Source organism: Apteryx mantelli, chromosome 4, assembly GCF_036417845.1.
Source record: "Apteryx mantelli isolate bAptMan1 chromosome 4, bAptMan1.hap1, whole genome shotgun sequence".
Lineage (NCBI taxonomy): Eukaryota > Metazoa > Chordata > Aves > Apterygiformes > Apterygidae > Apteryx > Apteryx mantelli.
The window spans coordinates 18,346,817-18,368,123 of record NC_089981.1 but is presented as its reverse complement, the minus strand read 5'-3'; the positions used below and the strand labels follow the sequence as shown (position 1 = coordinate 18,368,123).

Sequence of the window (21,307 nt, the reverse complement as noted above, 5' to 3'; positions counted from 1 at the left end):
GGGGACGCGCCCCGGGGCCGGGCTGCGCCTGCGCGCCGCGGCCGGCGCGGGGCGAGCATGGCGGCGGCGCTGGTGGGCAGAGCGGCGGTCGGCGCGGGGCTGCGCGGAGCGCGGCGGCGCCAAGCGCTGGGGCTGGGGCTGCTGCGGCGGGGCAGCGCGGGGCTGGCGGTGGACGACACGGTCAACGGGCTGAGCGACGAGCAGCGGCAGGTACGGGCCGGGCCGGGCCCGGGGTGCGGGCGCTGCCCGCGGCGGGCAGCCGAGCGGGCCGGGGCCGGAGGGGAAGAGGGCGGCCCACGTGGGAGGGCGGCCCGCCTTCCCGCCGGGGGTGTGGCGGTAGGGTGGGCTCTGATAGGCCGCCTCCCGGCCGCCGCAGCCAATCCCGCGGCGCGCCGTGGGGGCGCGGCGCGGCCCCGCTGGGGCAGGGCGCGCCCGTGCCACGGGTGTACGGTGCCGCGGCGGGGAAGCGGGCGATCCCCGGTCCCCCCGGCCGAAGGGCAGCCCAGCCACGGGACCACCTTGCTCGGCTTCTCCCTTCCACCTCTTTCGCAACGAATGCTGCGAAACGGAGGCCTGTGTGAGCAGGTTCCCCGCATTCTCATTAAGCCAGCCTGATCAGAAATGCGGTCACCTACAAAACAAAACGAGTTGGGTCCGGTCAAATCCTCTCAAAAGAAGTAGTGCAGCTCTCCCAGCTTGTTCTCCTGTCCATTTTATAATTGGGGATATTAATTCTTAGTTTTATGAGTTTCTCTTGTGTTCAATGCCGACTTAGTGCTGGTCATCACAGCGTTTATTCCCTGCTGCCCCAGGGTATGGTGTGAAAGGCAGCATCTTCAAAGCGTTAGTCCAAACAGATTTTGCCAATTAAACTAAATGTCTCCTTAGTGCTGCTCAGAGCTGGATGTATAGCCCATACCTTCTAGATATTTTTGACAGTACGAGTGTACAGATGTGTGAAATAAATATATCCATTCTTATTTCTTTCTTAATACTGTATTTTTCTTTAGCTGTCTTCTGTTCATGGTGTATGCGACATAGTCCTCTCAGTTCTGAGTAAACATGGTGTTTCCCTGTGCTTCTATATTCAGTAGGTGTAAAAGGAGAAAATATTTCTGTAGTCTCTATCTCCTTTGCGAAAAAGCTCTAAAAACATATGTATACATTTGGTAACTCAGTTTGTTTAATGTTAAGAGCAATCTAAGTGTTACAAGCCTGCTTGGAGAGTTTGGGATGCCTCTTTGAGTCCATCCCCCAATCTGTAATGATTACAAACTTTTTTTATTATTATTATGACAACAAGGTGTATTTTTGTGGTTTTATGCTCAACAACTTTGCTGATGTCAGCTTTGTCTTAGTGGAAGCATCAAACGTTAAAAATAAAAAATCTATCTTGGAGGAGAAACTTGCTTGGCAGTACTGGGATCCAAGATCTGTGTGGCCATGGATACTAAAATATATTCTTACTTTTAAAGAAGAAGGTCTTTCTGGTGTGGGTTGAGAGAAGAGAGGCAGAGCACGCTGGGTATATTTTGGTTTGTGGCTGCTGCCCCTTCTACAGGTTTTGGTTAAACAGCAGAGGGCTTCAGTCTCTTAAGACTGTCAGTTTAGCTCCTTTGCTAGCACTAACATGTGCAGATAATGAACCAAAAGGAAAGAATAGAATTTTTAAGTCCTACCATAGTACTTAGACAAAGTTTTTAAATCTCTTTGTTAAGATATTGTATACATTTAAGATATTGTATGCATTTTTCATACTTCTAGTATGCATATAGACCTCTGCAAAATACATGTAAGTATTCAGATTTTAAAATTTAGAAAAGAATTTAGAAATCTTAGCATTTAGAACAACCAGCATACCTGATTCTATCCGATTTCCCCTCTGTAGAAAATAGCAGGATAGCTAATGTAGTTCTAATTTGGTATACTGACACATCTTAATTGGTATGCGTGCTTATTACAGGTATCCACATATTATTAAATGTATACAGCAACAACTACTGGGTTAGTATAATACATCAGAATCTGTTCATCAGCTTTCAAAGTTTCCTGACCAAAAACATCCCACCAAAACCTAGTGTTCGGAAGTAGTTCAGTAGCATTCTCTCGTGTTGGGGTAAGATGTTTAACATGAGATTCTGGGTAAAATTTAGGTCCGTTAGCACTAAGAGACAAAAGGGCCTTTTGTATTGTCTTTCAACCTGTGACCTAAAACTTTGATTTGCTTTTACTCTTGTGCTTCTGAGTTTGGGATCCTGGAACTGTCTGGCAAGGGAATGTTGGAAGTATCCCAGGGAAGAGAATGACAATATATTGATGGGGTTTAATGTGCATGTTTCTCTTCTCCTCTTTTCCCAGCTTAGGCAGACCATGACAAAGTTCTGTCAGGAGCATTTGGCTCCGAAGGCCCAACAAATTGACCAGGAGAATGAATTCAAAGACATGCGGGTAAGCATTTCCTGTGTGCATTTGAAATAGGTGGTAGTCGAAGCCTGTCTGTGCTTTGAGCTGTACCTTAGTCCGGAGAAGGAATCCCAGCCCACACCGTGGGAACATATTCATCAGATTTTCAAACTTGAAAGTCATAAAGAAAATGTGAATGGAATAAAAACAAGGAATCAAAAAGTTATTTACATTCAGCCACCTAGGGAAGAAACTAGCCAGCATCCAGCAAAAAAATGGAGGTAGAGTGATAATGGTCAGGCCTCTGACTTGCTTGTTTGGATTTCCATCGTGATGCTTCTGCCTGGCTCTGTTCAGAGACTCCTTCCCTAATATGTGCCTTGCATTCTCCTGGCTACTGCACAGAGCATGGGAATTCTTTTGTGCACAACCCTTTCTCAGACATCCGAGAGTCTCCTCTCAAATGTGTTGTGAAAATATTGCGTGCAAATGCTGAAAGGTAGAGCTGTTTCGCTGTGAGGCTGAAACTTCCTAACAAAAATGTCAAGTTCTGTGAAGCAGGACAGTTTGATGAAAATGAGAGATCTCACCATTGGTTTTCATAAGCTCCATAAGACTTAAAGCTCAGACAACTGCTAGGATTTCCCAGAGCTCTGATGTTGACATTTTCAGGGATACGCACGCAGCTTTGAAGTTAAGTATATAAATTGAGTCCGGTGCACCGGACGTCATCCAGAGCTATTGAGTAATACTTTTTGAAGTCTCTGAAGACTATCCACAGGTAATTTTCTTATTGCTGGACCCTGAGGCCATGTGACAAGCATTCACCTGCCTGTCCGTTGTGTAGCAGAGAGGCTGCTGTCTGAGGCAGCGCCAAGGAAATGTCCCCTGTAGCAGATGTGCCCCTAACTGATGGCATCCTTTGCTGCTGTGTTGTGCTGTGGCTTCCCTCTCGCTCTGTGACACCGTGTGCCAGACACCGCTGATCTGTACGTCGCAGATCAGCCTGCAGCTCCATGCCTCGTGTTTGTGGCTTCAGCGCAGCAGTCACTGGGTGGTGTGGTTGCCAGAATGATACATCTGGGTAATGGGCGAGTCGAGCAGTCAGCAGCCAAGAAGGACAGCCTGTCCTCTAGCAGAGGAGCTTCGTAGGATATGTGTCCAACTATGCAATACTAAGCAATGTTATGATGTCCCCATGTGACTCTGGTGTCCTGGCAGTCTTGAAAACCTAGAGGTTATGTACGTGAGTGGCCCTTGTGTATTCAGCTCCTTTAGCTTCACAAATCCAAAGTGTTCACATGTTCTTTGTTGCGGTCACCTTTTATAGTTTTTTCAGTACCGCTTGAGGCAGGCGGCAGCACTGCTTGCCTCAGCAATTGCTTTTCCTGCCCCCAACTGTAACATTCCTTCCTTTATCTCTCCAAGGATGTTGCCTCAGCTTCAGTTATCTGCTTCTGTTTTACTGGAAGAGTCATAAATCACCCAGTGATAGCAACTCTTCTCAGTATTTCTAGGGGTTTGGTCATGGATTACTTATGTTAACTGCTCTTCGTGGCAACCACAGGCTAATAGGCCTACGCAGTCCTGCCAAAACTTGAGGTGTGGGCCCTGCGACAAGGATGTGGGAGGTAAAGGCCAGAATAAATGACTTAAGTCACAAGATCCTAATTGCTCTTTAGCAAGAGATAGTATATGGAAGTGCAGTTTTTGAAGTTAATGGGAGGCTTTAATTCACCAAAATTCTCCTTAAACTGGGCAACAAATTAAACCTTTAGGACCTGTCCCTGCAGAATGAAATTTAGCACTGTGAATTATCTCACTGAAGTCAACAGACTGCTTATGGGCAGTGTAACTAGTGTCCTTAAGTCTTGTGGGATGCGAGTCCAAAGGATGGAGTTGCTGCTGCGGGAGAAATCCGTGTGCTTATCTCTGAGGTCTCATGTGAATAAAGCAAATAGCTGTGTCCAGTGAGCTACTTGGGAAGGCTTCTCATCCTGCTGCCCTGACTGTGACTCTGGACTGATCGCTTGTTCTGTGTTTGTAGGAATTTTGGAAGAAACTTGGGGAACTGGGAGTTTTGGGGATCACAGCTCCTGGTAAGTCTGTTCCCACCTTCTAACATCTGTTGGGTGATTCTTCAAACAAAAGGGAGAATGCTAAAGCTTACCCCTTCTGGTTCATAGTAAACTTGTACATGATGTAACATTCTTTTTGTCCAGAAGCTCCTATTTTCACATTTTTTTAAACATTCTTTGGATGTTTGTGGTGTTCTATACTGAATCAGAATCCTTTTTCTCTTGTCGGACTTTTGGACAATTATAAAATGACTTTTACAATTTAAAAGTACTGTTCAGAAATGGTTTCTCCAAACCTAATGCACCTAACTCAAATACGTGTCTGCTTCTCTGATAGGAAGCATTTACTGTAAATTTAAAGAAAGAGAGCTGTAAATTAAAGTATCCTAGAACAAATAGGAGGAGTTACAGGATATAGAACAGTTCTGTGGAAAGCTGTGATAGCTAATGGAGGATTGCATCCAACCAGTCAGAAAAAATCAGGGTAAACTTTGTTCAGCCTTGTCCGGATTAGTTAAAGTGTTTGATTAATGTTGTATATTACTGAGACTGCTCTGGTCATGCTGAATGCAGTAATAGAGTATAATGAAGAGAAACCCTTAATGGAGGAGAGCAGCCAATGGGGCCTTTATTTCCCCATCGTAAAGTCTGCGTTTCTAGATGTGCGTGTGCAAAGGCTTCTGCAGAAGCAAGCTGAATAGCAATGCATTGAAATAATGCCTCTGCATTTCTTTCAGTGGCACTGAGAGTGTTTGAAAGAGTCTGTAGTCCTGCTTTCTTTCTCTTTACTCTTCCCAATTTACTGCTGCTCCTTTTTTTCTCACTCTTACCTTTTTTCTTTGATGTTGTGCCTGAGGCTTACAGCAGTTTCCCACATTATAAATAAGCCATCTCCTCATGAGTCCTGTCCACTTTGATTTCCTCAAAGATTTACCTCTAAAACCTTTCTACACCCAAACATTTTTGTCTTATGATTTTTCATTGTATAATTAAGTGCAGTTTCTTTGTTGGCATCGGATTTGTTGTACACAGTGAAGACTGGAGTTGAGGATGTGAAGATAATATAAAACCTTATGGGAGTATGTGATTGATTAGGCAGGCACCAGTGGATCAACTCTATTAGGGAGCATTTGAAATGACAGTGCTTTTTGTTTCATTTTTAAAACTAAGCACACTGTGCTGCTTTGTAATTTTGCATTTATTTTATAAAGAGCTACGTTAGGAAATGCAAATGTATAGCTGCTATGGAACGATAATACAGGCATGTCACGTATAAAGAGTCATTTTGAAAGTGCACCGTCCCTAGATCACACTGTAGTTTGTATTACATAAGTTGTCTGGCAGGATTATTTTCTTGTAGCTTTTGTGGTACAGAGCATTCATAGGCCTGTACTGCTTAAAGCAGGCAGTTAACTTTCCTTTTTTGAGACAATAGCATCCAACCCAGTCAGTAGTATATGTGCAAAAAACTCTCTTGTTTTGGTGTATGAGAGAAGCTGTTAAATGCCATAGTGCCCAAACTAGAAATGAGGAACTCCATTTATCTGCATTCACCTACCTTCACCTTGTGTCCAACATTCCTTTTTGCTTCCAGGATTCCCTTCTTCCAAGATATTGATGGTAAAAACACAAACTCTGATTTGGAGTAGAGAGAGGAGATTTCGGATAAAGTGCCCTGCATATACAGATGGGAGTCAAAATGAGTACTGAAAGGCTGTACCCGATGCCAGTGGCTGCTGTGTTAATTTGTTGAGTTAGGGGCAGTAGCTCTCTTTCAGCCCAGGTTATGCACTCAGCTCTTGAGCACTCTGCTGAGCGGACAAACATATTTGCTCTTACTGTTGTTGCTGCTTCCTTAAAGCATTCTTGTTGATGGCTGTTAAGTGCTCCCAGATGACCTCTCTGACTAGTTTGCAGTGTCTGTACCCTGTTTAATTCCTTTCTTACTGATACAATCACTTGCTTCTTGCCTGTAAAACCAAGCTTTTACTTCTGGATGTGAGTGTGTGTATGCATACATACATAGTGTGTATATATTTATAAGGGGTTCTCAGCCTGTTCCAGGCCATTATGTATTTCTCAGCCTTCTCTTTTCCTACCTTCTTTCTCTTCCTTTTCTACCCTGTCTTTAATCTTATCGATTGACAGTTTTAGACTTAGCTCAATGTGTTTCACTAGATTCCCAGTTATGATGGCTGTGCTGCTCTGTCTCCTTTCATCCTATGTTGAATTCCATATTCTTGCCACTGTTGGAGTATAGCAGTTTAATTTCGGGATCTTACCCATTCCAAATCAGTTGTCACTCAAAATGCTGGCCTTCTACACACTTGTGGACATAGAGAAATTCATAATGTCCCACATTTTGAGCAACTTGAGGGTTCCTCATTTGTTTGGGGTGCTTGTTACGACAAACGTTTGGACTTCACAAATTCTGCCAGTACTCCTCTGTCCCCTCACCTAATATAGGTTGCCACTTCTCTGTTTGACTAGTATAAAAGAGGTCTTTCCCGAAGCTCCTGTGATTGGAAGTGGCTTGACATTTCCCTCCGCTAGCTTCCTTCCCACAGGTTGTCTAATATTGACTCTTCTCTGAAACAGGTTTCGTCCTTTCTATTTGTTCTTTCTACATATTTGTGATTTAATCTTCATGATAGCATTAACGTTACGCTTGAGTATGGTTGATGTGAAAGCTGCGCTATTGTGCAAGTGTTGGCAGCTTAAGGATAGTGTCAGTCAGAAACAGAAGCCCTCGTGTGTCTCGGGCATCACTCAAGACAGCCCAGCCTGGGAGTCTTGTGCATGTGTGATTTACTTCATGATGATTAATGTGAGTATTTCTTCTTTTTTTTCTTTTTTTTCTTTTTTTTTTGATAGCAAAATATGGTGGATCTGCTATGGGGTATCTGGACCATGTGCTGGTGATGGAGGAAGTTTCTCGTGCATCAGCAGCTGTTGGACTCAGTTATGGTGCCCACTCAAACCTTTGTATTAACCAGCTAGTGCGGAACGGCAACGAAGCACAAAAAGAGCAGTACTTACCCAAGGTATATGACTGGAAGAGAAGGTGAAATTAGAAAGATCTGGGGTTTTGGCACTGTGTGAGGAAATATGAGTCATGTGAGGAAAATATAATGCATTTTGCATCACTGTGGGATTTAGGACACTAAAAGTATGAGAAAGTTCACGGGACTTCACAGTTTGCCATTGCTGATCTGGTCTGGCACTACCTCAGGTTTGTGTGCCTGTCAGCTGTATACGCTGAACTGGGCTGGGATGAAGCTTCTGTTGCTGTCATTTCCCTACACTGGTTCAGTGCCAGCCTCTTCCTCTTAATATTAGCAGGAAAGACCTCATGAAGATCAGGCTCTTATGTGCAGTTCAGGTGAGAAGAGTCAGTGTTATCACTGTATCTATCACATGTTTCTCCGGTAGCATGAATTACTTTATGAAAAGATTCTCAGAAAAAGAGAAGAGAGAATTCTGCTTTGTTTCAAGTAGGTAGCAACAGAACAAGACCCTGGAAAAGTTTTCTAGGGCACAGCAAGCCAGCAGATTAGTATCTCTTTTCTGTACAGCTGCGTGCAAGGATGAGTTTGTCTTTCATGGTGTGTAGCATTTTAAGGATCAGCTGGTTTCAGTGCTTTAGGAAATATTGTACTTACCAAATTTGCCCTTCCCCAGATTAATATGATTGCTTTTGTCATATTAATCCAATTCAGAACTTGTTTATTTGTCATATTTCAGCCTTTTTCAGGGTCAGTGCTTATAGGCAGCATGGTCCAGTGAATAGGGTAGTAAGTAAGTTATTCCTGGTGTGACCTGTGGCTGGCTGGGTGACCTTGGACAGGCAGTCAGTCTCTCTGTGTTACAAAATGGGGCTGTGAGGTGTTGCTGGATGATGTTTTTCCAACTTCCCAAAGCACTTCGAGATTTCTGGACAAAACTTGCTGTGTTCCTATTTTCTACATTTTGCATTTTCACTGTCTGAATGCTTGGTTTGCCTATGCTAATTAATTATATGGAATCATCTTCATCATTCAGGGGGCATTCGTGTTTGTAACCCAAAAGTCTGTTAAAGAGATTTCAATATTTAAACATCTAGAGAAACAAAGCCAGTACATTGAATCCCAGCTATTAAAATTATTAGCCCAAAAGACTAAAATTAAACCGCTTACAAAGCGCTCTATTGCTTCCTCAAAGCATTCTTGTGCAATCTGGCAGTACGTAACCCCAGATGACATAGTTGTTCCTCAGATGTATTTTAATGCCCTTATTCACTGGCTTTCAATATGAGATAGGCAACAATTTTAGTTTTTAACTTATCCTGGTTCTTGAGAGTACTTAATGATAAACCAAAGACAAGTCTTGCTGTTCTGTACAGTGACACTAACTAGTTTTCAGCCTGTCACCAAGTCTTCTGTTAAAATCCACTGATGGATTGAGTTGATTGAACATAATCTCTAGTATTGAAACTGTTTTTTAAAAGTGAGAGATCATAAGGAGGACAAGATGGAAGAAAATACACAGGGGAAAAAAAAGAAAAGGCAAGGAGAAAAGGGCAGGATGAAAGGAACAGAGAAGAGGAAGCAACAGCTATGCCAGAGCCTGGCATGAGCAGGCACAGAAGGAGGGTGTCCATCTGCTATCCTAGCACGAGTGTAGGGGGACCAAGCTATGAGCACATTGCTAAGCACTTTGCAATCTCTATTCATCCCCCTCATTGGCCTTTTGTGTTTAACCACTGCAGTTTATTTAAAAGGGCAGTCATAAAGCACAGAGCAAGGAGTTTGGGAGAGGCATATGGCTGCCTGCATGGTTCTTTTGGCACCTTCCTGGAGATAGATGAGTACAGCTCTGCTTTTAAAACACTAACTCAGACATGAGTTGAGTCATCCAGCTCATCCCACTGTGATTTGGTTCTGTTCCCTCAGCACAGCAGCACAAGGGAGCTTGCTGCAAGGACTGTACTGGGAACAAGGTAGAGTCCTCACTTGCCGGTTAAGCAGAACAACTGCTATTGAGCTTCAGTGCAGAAAAAGACAGACTGAAGAGGGAACGGAAATGCAACAGTACTATTTTCCCTCCCTTTCTTATGTTTGTCTTTCCTTCCAGCTAATCAGTGGGGAGCACATTGGAGCATTAGCAATGAGTGAACCCAATTCTGGATCTGATGTTGTCTCCATGAAGCTGAAGGCAGATAGAAAAGGTAAACCATGTCATATGCTACCTGGATAGGTCTTGCCAGTGTTTCTCCTGGCCAGCATAAATAATGTCTCTTCTAAATTTATATTAACCTCCCCAATACTCTGAAAGGTGTTCAGTCTTGGGTATACCCCAGCCATGTTCCCAGGCTCCTGCTTGTGCTGCCTCCCAGAAAAGTCGCAGTGTATGATAAAAGCGAGATAGTGAAGACATGGGATGGGTGGTTGGATGTACCGAAGTGGACATGTTTTTGGTCTCTCACTTCTGGTTATGGAGGTGGAAGGTAGTGGTATGCTGGAAGCAGTGCCAGGTGCTTTAGTTTGTCAGGCATTCATTAAACTCAATCTTTGGGCTCTAGAAACAAAGGAAACAAGTTTTCTTGAATTTGGAAAGGACTTTGTGTATGCTGTTTGTGAAGTCTTAGAGAGCATCCTTGGAAGCCTCTTCTGAAATAATTTGGGTGAAGGGAGCGGTGGTGTTCTGTTGTGAGCTAACAGATTGCATGCATCTCTGTGCTTCTAGGGGACTATTTTGTTTTGAATGGGAGCAAATTTTGGATCACCAACGGGCCAGATGCAGATGTTCTCATTGTTTATGCTAAAACTGACCTTAATGCTGTTCCAGCCTCCCATGGTATAACTGCATTCATTGTGGAGAAGGTAGGTTTAAGTTACAGTATAATAAGCCTCTCAGTTTTATTTTAGGCTGTGTTGGAGCTGCTGTCCTTCACCCTAACTGGCTCATTTAGAAATCAGCTATTTTCCTCTTGATAAACTGCCAGCCCCTTGCTCAAAGGCAAACTACCCCCTTCCTGAATTTTACAAACCCATGAGATTAGTCCCCTGCCTCACTAATATGGCATATTGCACTATGAGCTGGGAGCTTTTGGATTTTGCATCTATGCATGTAACTCGTCTTTTGGTCTAGAAATGTAGAGAAAATGGACAAAAGCCTAATATGAAAGGGCTTGCCTGTTTCCAAAATTTGTCAGGGGTATTGGAGGCCTTGTAGATCTGCTGTACTATCCAGTTATCTATTCTTGCATTTTTAATGTTGAGACATTAAAATAACTCTATTAATTTTTTGGTCTTTCTTGCACTGTCCCTTCAGAAGCATGCACACAAAGCATGCCAAAGGGAGCAGAGTCAGGTCTTCATACAGGGACCCCTTGGGGAACAGGGATTTTTTTTTTTTCTTCTTTTCCTCCTCTCCTTCTAGTTAGTTGGTGATATACTATGCACAGGTCTGTTACCACTAGGAAAGAACAAGGCATTTCATGAAGACAGGAAGCTATGATAAAAGAAATTATACTGGAAATGTAAAAATCTGAGTTCAATGAAAACCTTGTGATGGACTTACCCAGCTTAGCAGCTAGAATAGTTCAGTCACTGGCCAAAGTTTGTAATCCTTACTCTAGAGCAGGGCCAGTGTTGGCAGCTGGCCAGATCATTATTTATTGAGTATTTATGTGCATTAGAAAATGGTTTCACTTGCCTAATTAGCATGGTGCCCCCAGGTGTGCATGTTTCCCTGCTCATTTGCTTCCTTCCCACTTGCATTTACACCTGTGCTTGTTCCAGGAGCAGGTGGGTCACTTTGACTCCCTTCCAGTATACTGCCTGTGTTCATGTGGTCAGGGAAACTTTATAAGTCTGTAATGATTTTATTTAGCCTTTCAGAACTGAGAGGTTTGAAATCTGTTTTTCTTGTTGTGGTTTTGCAGGGAATGCCAGGTTTCAGCACAGCCCAGAAGCTCGATAAGCTGGGAATGAGAGGGTCTAATACCTGTGAATTGATCTTTGAAGACTGCAAGATCCCAGGTGAGTTGGGTTCAAGTCATGGCCATATGCGTATGGTGGGTCCCTCTCTTCTTGGTCAGACAGCCTGGATCACCAATTACATGCATGTTCAGACTGTCCTAGAGGGCTTTCCAGATAGCTATCTGCTCTTTGGCAGCCTCACAGGAGAGCTGGTGAAATCAGAAAAGTGCTGTGCTCTCTGGTGGATTCTACTGAATGAGCACGTCCCTTGTTAGATCACTCCTGTTTCACCCTCAGGGACACAGCTCTTAACCACTGCTTTTGCAAAGCTTGAATGAGGCTTCTAAAGAAACTGCTGATTGTTATTGCCTTTAGAGCTCCCCATCTAGTATACAGAAGAGTGTATTAGCCTTGAAGTTTCCCTTCTCCAAAATCACTGGAGACTGCCTGACAGATTTTTGGTTTGCCTATAACATTTCTGAACTTTCCTGGGATTAGGGCCTGGAAAAGGACATCACTTCCCCTTTAGTTAGGACAGCAGGATGGTGGATGTGCCTTATGAGGGGCAACACTAATGGCTATTTTTGTTACTCCAATGGCTATTTTTGTTGATAGAAGAAAACTCAAAGCCACTATATGGCAAATGGAGGTGATCCCTTATCTGAATTCCTGAAAATCATAATTACGAATCTGCAGAACAAGTAACTCTTCTGCATCCCATATACTAACAAAAGCTACTTTGCAGTATGCCGAAGAGTTTCAGCTGAAATCTGACATTTTTAACTTTACTGGATCCCTACACTCTGAAAGCAGAAAGGCCAGTGCCTCAGCCTTCAGATCATCTCCTGGGTAATCATCCGTACAGAACAGCTTGTTCTTGTGGTAACAGGACTTCTATTTTGTGATAACTCAGAGAAGCGCATCACTGCAGTGTTGAAAGTTAGCGCACTTTGCACTCTAGCCATTAATACAGCTTCTGATCTTCTGGCTTGGAAGCTGAACCAGTCTGATGCCTTTTCATATGTCTGCAGGATGATCAAAATGTCCTCTAGTACTACAATTCCATCCACTTTAAAATATGTGGGGTTTCACTGTGCTCCACTGAGTGTCTGGTGTTTCTTTCATAGTAAGCGTTTTCTGTGGATTCACTTGGGCATGTTGCATTGGTAAAAGTGGGTTCAAAGCCCTGACAGTTCTAATGCTGTGAGACTGCCCCACCTCGTGCAGTCAGCACACATATCCTTCAGCCCACTGCATGCTTTCCCATCCCTTTTCCCTGGACATACAGGAAAACGTTCAGGCTGCTCAATCCTATTTTCAGCTATGAGGTGTCGTCACTTGTGAGCAGCTTCATCATTTTACTGTTACTAATGGTGGTGGTTCTGTTCTTTAAAGCAGCATTTGCTATTAGTATTTTTCTTTCTCATCTATAGAGGTTCTAAGATTTTTCTCAGAGAGCTGAGTTTCATTCTTCTTCCTAGCTCCCATAACATGATGACAGTCCTGCAGAGGCTGCACTTCTCCATACAACTCGTCAACATACTCATCAATAAGCAGGAGATATTGCAGTCCTTGAGCTTCTGCCACTGAAAAACGGATTGTTTGCTTTAGGAGAATATCTGTCTGTGTCCACAAGTCCTGTCTCACTTTAAGTTTGCATATCACATTTCTCAGATCTCTTGTGATCAAAGCCTGAAGTATGTGTCAGTTCTTCTATACGACATGATCCATGGATAATCTCTGTCCATCTACCAAGCCCAGTTGTTAGGCTTCAAGTTCTGCTCTGACTGTAAGGGGACGACCTTGCTGAGGAGACGAGTCGTCTTATTCCTCTCTCTCCTTCTATGCTTGTGAACATCAGCACGTGCTTTAGACTGTCCCCAAGTAACATGGGTTTCCGAGTTTCTTCTTCTCAACTTGTTATCTAATGTGGCTATTTTCCTGTTCCGTTTTCACAGGAATAGTCACTTGTCTTTTAAAACATGTATTTGTAACAACTGCAATGTTCTGCTCAGCCCTCTTCACAGAAAGGGGGATAATGCCTGTTTGGCCTTCTGAGATTGAAAAATACAATGTTTATCACCCCGACCTGTGATGAGTGGTGAGTTTGGGCTGGCTGACTGTGTAACTTCGGTTTTCTATTTTAGGAATGCCCAGAAAGATGGCCTGAGTGTATCAGACTGGGATTCATTCATTTCAAATACATGATTCGTAGGCATCGTATGGTAACAACTTTTGGTCACTGTCAGTTTGAGTTAGATAGAAACTAATGGGTTGGAGAAGAGGACTCTCACTTCGTCCTCCCAGGCTATTAAGTTCCCTGTTCTTGTTGATACAAATGTTAAGCCTGGAGGATCTCTGGAGAGCACCTTACTCTCTAGAAAGCAGGCAGTAGAATAGCAGTGACTGTGAATGCACGTTTTAACCCTTTACTGCCCTTTTTGACTTTGGCTGGATTGAAAAGATGTTTCAGTAGTAGAAGGAATGTGTCAAAACTCAGAGCCTGTCCAGCTCATCCTGAATGCTTGTGTCTCAAGCCAGATAGGAAGGTGAAAGTGACTGACAGTTTGAATCCCCAGAGAATGTAGGCCCTCAGACAACCACTTATCTTCTCAGTTTTGCACATAAATAAGTCGCTTTCCTTTGCTGATTGCAGTCAAAAATGTCTTGGGGCAGCTGAGCAAAGGAGTCTACGTTCTGATGAGCGGCTTGGACCTGGAGAGACTTGTGCTGTCTGGTGGGCCACTGGGGTAAGGGTTCTTTTCATCTTTCATAGGTTTTTAAGACCAGAAGAGTCTTTCATGATCACCTAGTGTGGTGGGTCTCAAACTGGGGTTGCACCTCTCAGAAGGATGGTGAACTGAGTTGTTGGGCAGGCATGGAGAGCAAAGGAGAACTGGGAGGAGGTGGCTGGGTCGGAGTTGTGCAGAGGAGGCAGGAGCAGGGAGATCCTGTGGCCGCTGAGAATTATTCAGCCGTGTCATAGCTGCTCATGGCTGTAATCGTCTCTTGTCTGAGGGCCCTCCTGAGAGGCAGTCACTCAGTTGGCACCCCCTGGCAACCACAGCTCACTCTGCTTCTGCTCTGCGTGTTTTTTACCTTTTCCTTTAGCTCTCCTCACCTCCCCATCGCTCATGCTGTTTTTCTCAGCTTGAGAACATCTATATAGAACGTATTCTGAGTGACAAGGGGTAGAGGACACAATGCCAAAAGGAAAATTTGAAAATTCCTGCCCTCCAGTGTAGCACAGGCTACGCTGTTCCCTGGACTGAAAAACTAGTTTTGATTTAAACATTTCCAGGGATGGCATTACCTTGCTTGGAATAACCAACTCCTTGTTTATGGCACAGTTTCTTTAAAGTCTAAAACATTATCCAGGCTCTCACATAGAAGGACCACTGGGTTGAGTAAAAGGTTTGTTCTTCATTTACTCAGTACTTAGGCTCCCTAGTAATTCTTTTTACCTTACAGTCCCTTTGTCCCCCCAAGTGGTCTCTCTGTACTAACCCTTATATGGAAAGACTTATCTTCCATAAAGCAGGAGGAGGATTTTTCACCATTCTCATTCTCATCTGCACTTTTTTTGTAGTATTAGCTAGTACTCCTTGAGTTGGTCTTCTCTGGAGATGCAAGGCAGCACAAACTGTCCTAGCTACAGTTGTAAGAGAGCTCTTCAACCCTTCATCTCAGTCCCCTGAATTAAGAAGGTAAGACCTTACTACGAGATGTGTCCCAAATAAGCAGTGTGTAGAGCATAAGGCAGAAAACCGGGACCTTTGGATTTTAGTTTTAGCGTTGTTTGAGTGTAGCTATAGGAAGGCAGTAGCATCCCTCTCTAGGTGCCTGAGAACCTTTTTGTCTTAGATTGAGCTTCCAAGACTTAATTATTGCTTGTCTGTTAATTATTCTGTTTTCTTCCCCTTCCTTTTCCCTTCCTGCATATCTATGTCTTTCCTAGGCTCATGCAAGCTGTACTTGATCATGCAATTCCATACCTACATGTAAGAGAAGCGTTTGGACAGAAAATTGGCCACTTTCAGGTGAGACAGGAAAGTGATTACAAATGCTGTTTATTTTCTCTTTTAAAAAAGACAAAAAAAAAAACCACCCTGAGAAGACAAGTGGCTCTGTCATGGGAGAACTGGGGCTTTGCATGGAGAAAGATGTCTGAAGCTTTTCCTGGGCTGCATGATATAACGATGTGATGAGAAGGTGAAAGCATCCCTGTGAGCCTGTTTATCTGAGGCCACCCTCTACTGGTGGGTGAAGGATGGGGAATGGCATGTTTCTGCTGGCCTTGAAATCTGGGAGTTCATGAATCAACAGATCCTTTGGCTTCTTCACTGCATCCACCTCTTTTCAGCTGTCCAGTTTCTACTTGACAGCACAGGGAATGCCCTGTAAGAACCATTAGGATCCCCAGTGCTCATGTGGAAAATAATCTTCCCTCGCTCTCTGCAATCTTGCGTTGTTTTAATAACTGTAAAACATCTCTTTTCTCCTGCTGCGACATGTAGCTCATGCAGGGCAAGATGGCTGATATGTACACCCGGCTGATGGCATGTCGGCAGTATGTCTACAACGTGGCAAAGGCCTGCGACCAAGGCCATTTCAATGCAAAGGTGAGCTTGCTTCCACATGGACTCTGTATGCCAGGGGAGTTCCTTTCATTTTGGTCCCAAATTGTGAGTGAGGTGGAGGTTCTGTACTGTGGGTTTCAACTCGCAGCTCTCCAAGTACTTTTTTTTTCCCCCCCCCTAAAGCAAAAGAAAGCCTAGTTCCCCAAGGCAGCAAATTTAGCAGCATTGGTAGGTGTTTACTGGGAGCCCAAACGCAATATCCTGGCTATTGTAAGGAGTTACAGCAGTCATTCCAAGGTGTTGTCATCTCCACAACTGGCACTGTCACCACATGTCAGTCAGAGGAGGGGACCAAGTGTTTAACAGTTGGAAAACAGAGCCCTGCATCCCATATCAAATCACATTGGTGTCCTTTAGGCATGATGTGCATTCGTGAGAGAGACCTGCTCCCCTCCTGCATTCTTTTGTTCCGTCTTCATGTGGCCTTTATGGACCCGATACAAGTTTTCTGCAGTGACAGAAAGACTGCTGAGTTTTCTTCCATGCTGGGGAATGAATTTGTGCCTTGGTGGTGAAGTAGTTCAGAGTTGCTAGCAGGTGTTTGCAGAGTTATGGAAAGGTCAGAGCAACATGGAGACTGGAGAAGGGCAGGTGACACCTTTCCTGACTCTGTCAGTGATTTTTGTCTCTCCTTTAGGACTGTGCCGGAGTGATCCTCTATTCAGCAGAATGTGCTACCCAGGTGGCTCTGGATGGGATTCAGTGTCTCGGTAAGGTGCAGTCACTGGCAGTGTTTGCCTCTTTAAGGAAGAGACTGAGTGATTGCTGCAGAGAGCCAAACACAGTGCAAGAGCAGTGCCTCTCCCACTCCTCATCCCTGAAATCAGAGATGTGACTTGTGACTTCTTTTTGGTTGTAGGTGGGAACGGATACATCAATGACTACCCGATGGGGCGTTTCCTGCGTGATGCCAAGCTCTATGAGATTGGGGCAGGCACCAGCGAAGTGCGCAGACTTATCATTGGCCGGGCATTTAATGCTGCTTTTAAGTAATATCAACCAGGGAGGGACAGCACCCTGACTACCAAGAGGCCTTTGACTGTAGAGCTGGGGCGCACAACTTTTTCTTCCTGCTTGTGATTCTGGGATTGTCGCTTGTAGACTCTTTCCCGTCTGCCCTGTGAACAGATGCTGCTGGGCTGGGCTTTGCTGATAGAATGAATCAGACGATAGGATAGAAGGAAAAATGTGTTTTTTTTTCTTCTCACGATCAGCCTGATTCATCCTGTTCATAAGCCATCCGGATTCTCAGTGCTACAGAGCTGAGGTTCATCCAGGGGACGTATCACCATCAGAGCAGGCTGCTGAACAGTATGCCTGGAACAGGAGGCAGCTGTTGCTGAGTACGGAAAGTCAATCCAGAAAAACAGGCTAGGGAGTAATTTTGCTCTCTTTAAAAACTGAGTGCCATTAAATAGCTAGCATTTAGCATACTCCTGCTGGACAGAGGAATTTCCCATTGCGACATTCCCGTGGGATTAATAGCTTCCATTCTGGGGAACTCAATGCCAGCCGAATCATGGGGGGTAGCTATCATGAACGTCAAAGCATCATAGCCATACAAGCAGTGTTTTAGGCCGTGATTACTAAAACCTCATTAAAACACCACTTCTATTTCTTTGCACACTTTCTTTCCTATCCCGGCTGCTTCTCGAGATATTTCAGTGCAGCCTGAAGTCTTTGCTCTTCTGACTGACGGCCTCCTGCTGTGTTATCTGTTCAGAGGTGTCACCATCCATCATTCTGGGAACAGTTAAAATGTCAGACCTGTACTGTGATATCCATGAATAAGTCAGGCAGAAGGAGGTTGACTTTTGGGTTGGGATTTGTGGGGTTTTTTTTGTTTGTTTGTAGGTTGTTCCTTTGGTAAAAAGCATGTACTTACACTCCACATTTGCTTGACTAGAGGGAGTCAGAGTGAGTGCAACAGTATTCGTGGATGTTTTCAGGGAGTATTAAATACATCAAATTAATGTATACCTAGTCTTACTAAGGAAAACTGCAGTGCGTGCTACAGCCTCAGAGAGTGAATCATGAAGGAAAATGGGCTGTTGTAAACATGACGGAGGAATGAATTAAACAGCTACCATATAGGCAACCTCCCAATAGTTTTAACATGGAAAAGCTTAAAGCTTTGTGTGTTGTTTTTGGTTGTAGTTGCCATCTGTCTGTCCTAGGTGACAGAAACTAATACTGAATTTTAAATTGCCACAGACTGAAGAAAAATTCACCTTCCTGTATTGCCAGCTGGGTCACCAAGTGTTTATACAAAAGGCCAATAAAACTTCAGTTCCTTTGGAACTAGAAACAGCTTCTAAAATCACAGTGGCAGTACCTTCTTCCTAAACTTCATGTACATTCAGCTACATTGGAGGGCTGTCATTCTGCAGTTGTCCCAGGGATTAATTTTCAGTGTTGGGTAAGTGTAAATCTCTGGGTAAAGCTAGTGGAGATGGGCATCAGGACAGTGTGGACATAGGTGGCTTTGCTTGTCAAGCGTACCCCCTTGAACTGTACCCAAAAATGGTTTGAGAATGGACCTCGCAGCGCAAGTGAGGTGCGTACAAAACTGCTGCAGTTGCTGCACCCCGAGCTGGTGTCCCACGGAAGCTTTCGGGCAGGAGGTTTTGGAGTTGCCCAAGTAGTTTGGATTGCAGATTCCCCCGGCGATGAGTAATGCAGCCCTAAATGGCCAAGCCCCCGTCCTGTAGCCTATACCCGCGTGGCAAGGAGGCTGCTTTCGGCTCGTCCTGCCATTGTGGCCCCTCAGTTGCCCAGGCAAGGGAAGCACAGCAGAATGCCCTCCCTGCCTTTGCACCCACATTTCCTTCCAGATCTGAGGTCTGGCCTTCCCCCCCCCCCCCCCCAGTTGCAAGCAAGCTGTGGCCAGGGCACGTATGCAGCGAGCAGTGCCGTGGGCTCATCTGCCCCGTGGAGCAGGTGCAGCCTCCGTGTCTCAGCCAAACGGCAGCTCTCCAGCTGAGAGGTGGTGGGAGCACTTGCAGGGGTGGCAAAGAGCAGGAGTACAGTGTCTCTAGCACATATTGGAAACTCATATTTTACCTCTGTGTTTTTAGCTCTTTGACAGGAGCATGAATCACTGTAATTTTGCTCAAAGATGCTCAAAAGAGCATTGGCTCTGCATCATGGTGTTGTGATCTGTCTCTGGCCAGAGGAGCTTCTCTGAAATGAATGTTTGAACAACGTCAGGATCTTGCAAGAGACTCAGATTGCTTAAAAAGACATATTCTAAATTGGAAAGGACTGCAGCTTTTTAAACCTGCCCTGCAAATGCTGGAGTGGCTTGTTTTTAATACGAATAATAAATAATGCCTCACTTTTTCTAGGCTGATCAGCAGCTCCAAGTTAAAGGTAAAATGAATCAATGTCTAACATGCCGTGGGGTAGGGTGAAGGGAGAGGTTCATCAATCTTAAGGGTTATGTTAATCAAATTTCAGGCACCTTCAGAGCAGCGCTGCATGGATGTTGAACGGGCTGCCTTGGGAAAGGGCTGCTGTTCCTCGGGCCAAGCAGTTCTCGCTGCGGTATTTAAAAAAACAAAGAGAGAGAGGCTCCCAGCGCGGTGGGGAAGGCTTGGGAGGTGAGCAGGAGTTTAATCTCTATGCAGTGCTAATAAAGAAATGCGCTTTTGCTGGGTGACCCGTGTTCCTGCGGGGTGTTTCCCAGCAGAGGGCAGGGACGGACCTCGTCTGGTACCTGCCGCGGAGGGAATGGGGCCAGTACTGCCTTCCCTTGTCCTCCCTTCCTCTTCCCTACCGGCTGCAGCTTCCCCCCCCCCCCACTTGCTTTAATTGTTTTAAAAGGATAAAAATATATATAGTGGTATATCTGGCAGGTGCCTCAGGCCTCCTCTGGAGAGCGGCAGAGCTAATAGGAAAAACGTACAAGGGCACTGTGCCTCTAGACACAATCTTAATGGTATCTGTTGCTCTGAATTTATAATGGCAATTGTCCTGGCGTGATAAGCGCTTGGCTGCTTGTGGAGCAGGGTTAGGTATGCTGCACCTCTCTTCGTTTTGAAGATACTTGCCCAGTTTGCAGCTAGCTGGCTCCTTGAGTAACTGGGTCAGGGCGAGAAAGCAGCTTGGAGAGTGGAGGAAATTAGTCACCCAACTAAAGATAAAGTTCATTTTAACAGTGCACGTTGAGAACGTGGGGGTTTTGAGTGGGGGTATTTTGTAAGCAAGCTCCTTATAGCTTTTTAGAAGCACGTGCTTCCTGTTCTAGGGAAGAGAGGGTTGAGAACTTGTGGTCAACAGTACCTGCAAGCCGAATGAGTTTTGAGGTTCTGCCGTAATTGTTTTGTGCACGTGAAGCATCCGTCCCATAGCAGCTGGGTATTTGTTTATTGATTTCTTGAGGGAAGAAAAACCACATTCTGCTCACTTGCTGAAGCTGCTTGCTCCTAGGGAACCCGGCTCAGGTGATTTATTTCTTGTGGTGTGTGATCAGAGCTGCTCTGCACCTCCATTCCCCAAGGCTGAAAACCTGATGAAAGAAAAGCATGTCCTGAAGGTAGCAAAGCTTTGACTCTGTTTGATCTTTTACGGGTGAATTTTGCAGCTGAAGGTGTTGTGCTGAGAAAGCTGCATTTGCCCTTGGCTAATTTGGACCCGAAGACGTGCTAATCTGAGGATCTCACTCGGCTGCAGCTCTGGCAGCGGGGCTGGGAGTGCGAGACCAAGACTTTCAAAGCAAAGAGCGGGTTCTTGAACCGTTTTAAGCGTTGGACATGGAGGAAGTCTGGGTTATGCCCTCCTGCCTGGGTTTCCTGCCACAGCTCCACTCTCTGCTAGCTCTTCAGCTGCACAACTGAGCTGTGATGAATACTGATGGCATTCCCAAGAGGAAACTTTTGCTCTGCCTGTCCTTAATTGATGCTGCTTTGCTCTGGGAGCCCTTTCTGGAGCCGTGCGCAGGAAGCGCAAGCTAGACGTGTAAAAGCTACGCTTGTGCTGAGCTTGGGCTCGGCCAGGACACCACACAGATATGCGTTTGATGCAGAAACTCATGTGGAAAGGCAAGTGGAAGAACACGAACGAATCCTTTGCACTACCACTGGGGTGGGAGATGTAGCAGATAAAAGATAGTCTGTTACATCTCCAGTGTCCTGCCTCATGCTTTTTGGGGCAGATGGGACCACGGCTTCTCCAAGCCTTGTCCAAAACTGGAGTTTTAAACAGAGGCACCTACAGCATGGGG

At 44.9% G+C, this 21,307-nt stretch overlaps 1 protein-coding gene across 1 annotated transcript; it reads left to right on the top strand.

Annotated features, from left to right (window-relative positions):
* Positions 1 to 42: 42 nt before the first annotated feature.
* Positions 43 to 17,701, top strand: IVD (isovaleryl-CoA dehydrogenase). Its single transcript, XM_067295816.1, has 12 exons — positions 43 to 210; positions 2,359 to 2,448; positions 4,451 to 4,502; positions 7,356 to 7,525; positions 9,594 to 9,687; positions 10,206 to 10,342; positions 11,407 to 11,503; positions 14,100 to 14,193; positions 15,402 to 15,483; positions 15,961 to 16,065; positions 16,721 to 16,793; positions 16,943 to 17,701. Exons 1-12 carry the CDS (start codon positions 58 to 60, stop codon positions 17,074 to 17,076), a joined length of 1,281 nt encoding a protein of 426 aa, XP_067151917.1. The 5' UTR covers positions 43 to 57; the 3' UTR covers positions 17,077 to 17,701.
* Positions 17,702 to 21,307: the final 3,606 nt, after the last annotated feature.